Here is a 4,863-nt window from a genome sequence, read left to right on the forward strand (position 1 = left end):
GCCACGACAAGCCTGAGTGGTTCCCCTGCCGTCCCCCAGCCCTTGCTGGCCCCAGGGTGTGATGGCATTTGTGCTCACTCAGCTCCATGTCCCCACAGCAGCACCATGGGGGTGCTGAGCCTGCTGTGTGCAATGCAAACAGGGGCTCCTGAGCCAGTGCTGCCGTGTGTGTGCCTGCAAGGATGCGGCTCCTGTGTGAGCTGGGGGAGAGGCCAGGGCTGCAGAGGTGGGATGTTGTTGGCAGGTGCATGAGGACGCTCTGGGACGCTGCCCTGGGGTGTCCAGCGCAGTGGGGATGGATCAGCCCCTGCTCTGCTGCTCCTTGCCAGGGTGTCCCCCTTGCAGGGAGCTTGCAGAGCACCAGCCATGCTGTTTGCCCCCAGCCTGCCCACAGCCAGCCTGGGGCTGCTCCCGGGGCTTTTCTGTGCTCAGCATTGGGCTGGCCAAGTGTTGTGGAGAGAGCGTGGCCAAGGAGCCTGGAGCCCCCAGGCCCTGGCCTGAGGCGTCAGCGCTGCCCCAGCAGTGCCCATGGCCTGTCCCTGCTGCAGCCCCAGCACTGCCACCCCCAGGGCTGTGCCCAGCCCCGAGAGCACTCAGGCCCTGCAGCAACACGAGGGCCAGGAGGGCAGTGGGGCAGAGGCACTGGAGCAGCACTGGCAACACCAAGTGCTGCTGCTGCTGCTGGGCACAGCTGCTGTGCCAGCACTGATCTGCCCCAGCTCTGCACACAGACATTGCTGCTGCAGCTCCAGGGAACGAAACAGAAGGGGCATCTCTGGAGAAGTCTTTGCTAGGAGAGAGATTCTTTAGTTCATTAAAGCCAGTGAGAGTGCAGCCCCTCATTGACACAGTCTAGGGCCACAGGGAAGGGGGAGAGACAGAAAATGAGAAATGGCACAAAGAATGACATTTCTTTGTAGACAGTATGAAAAAATTATAACCAAGAACCTCCACAATGAAAACAACCAGAAGTGTTAGAGATTATTTTTATTACAAGTGATTTAAAGAAATTGGCCAGCAATCTAATGTTTGCAAAACCATCCAATCATCAGTGTCCACACTGCAGCCTTGAGCTCCTCATTCCTCAGGCTGTAGATGAGGGGATTCAGGGCTGGAGGCACCACTGAGTACAGAACTGACACCGCCAGATCCAGGGATTGGGAGGAGACTGAGGTGGGCTTCATGTGAGAAAACACTGCAGTGCTTACAAACAGAGACACCACAGCCAGGTGAGGGAGGCAGGTGGAAAAGGCTTTGTGCCGTCCCTGCTCAGAGGGGATCCTCAGCACAGCCCTGAAGATCTGCACATAGGAGAAAACTATGAACACAAAGCAAACAAGTGTTAAACAGGCACTAACTACAATCAGTCCAAGTTCTCTGAGTTTGGAGTGTGAACAGGAGAGCTTGAGGATGGGTGGGATTTCACAGAAGAACTGGCCCAGGGCATTGCCCTGGCACAGGGGCAGGGAAAATGTATTGATCATGAGCAGCAGAGCATTGAGAAAGGCACTGGCCCAGGCAGCTGCTGCCATGTGGGCACAAGCTCTGCTGCCCAGGAGGGTCCCGTAGTGCAGGGGTTTGCAGATGGACACGTAGCGGTCATAGCACATAATGGTCAAGAGATAAAACTCTGCACCAATGAAGAACAGGAAGAAAAAGAGCTGAGCAGCACATCCTTCATAGGAGATGTGTCTGGTGTTCCAGAGGGAATTGTGCATGGCTTTGGGAACAGTGGTGCAGATGGAGCCCAGGTCGCTGAGGGCCAGGTTGAGCAGGAAGAAGAACATGGGGGTGTGCAGGTGGTGGCCGCAGGCTACGGCGCTGATGATGAGGCCGTTGGCCAGGAGGGCAGCCAGGGAGATGGCCAGGAAGAGGCAGAAGTGCAGGAGCTGCAGCTGCCACGTGTCTGCCAATGGCAGCAGGAGGAAGTGGCTGATGGAGCTGCTGTTGGACATGTCCTCACTCTGGGCATTGTGGGCTGTAAAAAGAACACATTGACAAGCTAGGAGACATTTCCTTGAGTCAATCCTGTACAATTAAGTTAGGAATCCTCTCAAAACTACTTCTCTTCATGTGGGGGAACTTCACTAAAAACTTTTATTTTTGAACTTGAGTTTCTGCTTCTGAGTTACTGCCTCCTCCTCAGCATTTTTCTCAGTATGAATGCTGAGGAGCCCAGAGGGAAAACAAGGCTACCATTGACACGGTGAAGTCTGACCTTCTGGCCCTATACAGCTACACTTTGCTTATAATATCTCCCTCTAATTCAAGGTGATCAGACTTCAAATGTGCTGGAAAAATACAGCAGCCGTTTTGAAGGCTCCAATTTCAGAACACTTTTCCCTAACCTCGTTTTTTTGCTCTATTCTGATTGAGAGAGAGAGGCATACTAAGTGTTCATCTGGCTCTGCTGCCTGGAGTTGTTCCTACTGGGAGCTGTTCCTCTCTATCCAAGGCTTGTCCCTGCCAGTGCTGCCACGGCCTGGCCCAGCTTTGGGGGCTCAGCTCTGCCCTGCACACCCCTCCCAGCACAGGGCACTGCCCAGGGACATCTCCCTGCCAGCAGGGCCTGAAGGGCAGCTCACACAAACTGAGATGCTGCAAGCCAAGGTGCTGCTGCTGCTGTCTGTAGACAGAGGAGGGTGAGGAGGCACTTTGTGAGGGAGATGGGAGGCAGATCTGCTGATGCCCAGTGGGACAGTGCAGGAGTGTCAGTGACACAGACACACCTGAGAGCCCCTTTGCCTTGCCTTGAGGAGAAAGCTGAGAGCAGCCCTGGCCATGCAGCACCATCTCCACAGCAGGAGGAATCTGCCCTGATGGGGGTGGCTCCTTCCACCTCCAACTTCTCCCCACAGTCCATGAGGAACTGCCAGGCAGGCTGAGAGCTGTCCCTGGCAGGTGGCACATGGCCTGGGCTGGCCAAGAGCCCTGAGGGCTGCAGGAGCTGCTCTGCAGGACAGCCCTGGGCAGCCCTGGCTGCAGCCCCAGCTTCAGCCCCTGCAGCCGTCCCTGAATATGGGAGAGTCCTCCTGACACAGCCCCCAGGCTGTGGGCTGTGCTGGCTCCAGGAGATCCCTCCAGGAGCACAGGGGACATTGCCCTGCACCCACACACTCACCATGTCCAGGGCTGTGAAGAAGTTTCCCCAAGTGCAGTCTCAGCTCAATGTCTTCCCAGTCCTGATTGCCTTGAGCCTGTCTGTGCCTGGCTCCTGTGCCCTCAGTGCCTGCAGGCAGTGTCCTCAGCCCTGCTGGGCTGGCAGAGGAGCTGCTCCTCAGCAGAAATGTCTTTTTGAAGCTTCTCTTGGTTTACCTTGGGAGCTGCCTCTGTGCCAGGAGCCCAGCCCAGCTCACCAGCAAAGACACAGCACAAGGACTTTAATGAATCTCTTGAGGATTGGTGCTGAGTCCCTGAACATCAGTCCCCGAGAGGGAGCTGAAAGAAAATTTCTAAAAAACTCAAAATTAAATTGAAACTCCAAAGTTTCTTGAAGTTTTAATGGTTCCCACTGAGGGATATGACTCAGAAAATGTCCCCAGGTTCCAGTTAGAGCAGAACACTGGTGGCACTGATGACAGGTGGGGACAAACAAGGGAAAGGTGTCTCTGATGCTGAGCAAACCTGGATGTGTTTCAGGAATGCAAAGGGCCAAGGGCCGAGCCCCAGCCCCTGGCAAGGCAGATCCTGTCCCTCCCTCATTGCTCAGGGCTCTTCCCGGCCCACTGGGCTCTGGCCATGTGCAATGCCAAGGGCAGCACCATGGGGCGGCCCCTGCCAGGCTGCTGAGCAGGGACAAGGAGGCAATGAGGCCCCAGCACAGCAAGGCTCACTTGTCCCCTGCTGGCCTCAGGCCCAGGGCCAGCCTGCATGGCCCAAGTGCTGCAGGAGTTGGCTCTGTCAGGGCCTTTCAGCTGCTGCCCATCCCTGTGGCCTCTGCAGCCCAGGCTGTCCTACGGTGTCCATGCCCTGCGCCTCTGTCCCTGCAGGCTGTCGTCATCCTCCGGCTGCCCCACCTCGCTGGCCCCTTCCTTTGCTGACAGCTCTGCCTCCTGCCTGCCTCTGCCTGCACACACAAAGCCTTGGCCTTGACACCAAAACTGTTCATTCAATTTTTACTGTGCCTGTGAACTTTGAGCAGAGAAACATGGCATGCAGGAGCTGCTTTCCCAGCAGAGACTGTCAGAAGAGTAGAGAAACACATCTGGCTCAAGGGTGCAGTGACAGAAAAAACAAAGACTGATTCAGGAACTTGTGGTGGGTTTTATAGAAATGGTAAATTGGAATACACAGGTAGTGACTAAATATAAGCAACACACCTGTAGAATCAGGTGTCCACATAAGTTTAGGAGTTATCCCACATTGGACCTGAGGCCTGAAATAAAGGACGTCTTCTTTAACACGCAATCACTGTTAAGGAGTCTTATTCTGATATTTTGAACATTTGGTGACAGCGGGTCCTCACAGAACCAAGGAGTCAGCTGTGACACTGTGGAACCTGAAGGTGCACTGTGGAATCTCCTGCAACCATGGGTGCATTGTGACACTGCAGGGCCTCACAGAACCAAGGTGACCATGTTATAGCACAGAACCTCGTGGAACAAAGGGTCCATGGTGACACTGCAGAACTGTTGCTGAGAGTATGAAAGCTCATGGAACCAGAAGTTCATTGTGACCAAGGAGCCACTGGGACACTGCAGATCCAAGGAGACCATTGTGACACTGAGGAACCTCATGGAACCAAGGGTCCATTGTGACACTGCAGGGCCTCATGGAACAATGGAGACTATTATGAAACAGAATCACAGAGGTAATGAGGTTGAAAAAGACCTTTGAGATCATGAAGTCAAACCTATCACCTAA

At 54.7% G+C, this 4,863-nt stretch overlaps 1 protein-coding gene across 1 annotated transcript; it reads right to left on the reverse strand.

Moving 5' to 3' along the window:
• Positions 1 to 1,022: 1,022 nt before the first annotated feature.
• LOC148218232 (olfactory receptor 14I1-like) lies at positions 1,023 to 1,955 on the reverse strand. The gene has a single exon (XM_088157898.1). The coding sequence runs from the start codon at positions 1,953 to 1,955 to the stop codon at positions 1,023 to 1,025; it is 933 nt and encodes a 310-aa protein (XP_088014024.1).
• Between the last annotated feature and the right edge of the window lie 2,908 nt (positions 1,956 to 4,863).

The sequence above is a fragment of the Sturnus vulgaris genome, unplaced genomic scaffold, assembly GCF_052056855.1.
Source record: "Sturnus vulgaris isolate bStuVul1 unplaced genomic scaffold, bStuVul1.hap1 Scaffold_192, whole genome shotgun sequence".
In the NCBI taxonomy this organism is placed as follows: Eukaryota; Metazoa; Chordata; class Aves; order Passeriformes; family Sturnidae; genus Sturnus; species Sturnus vulgaris.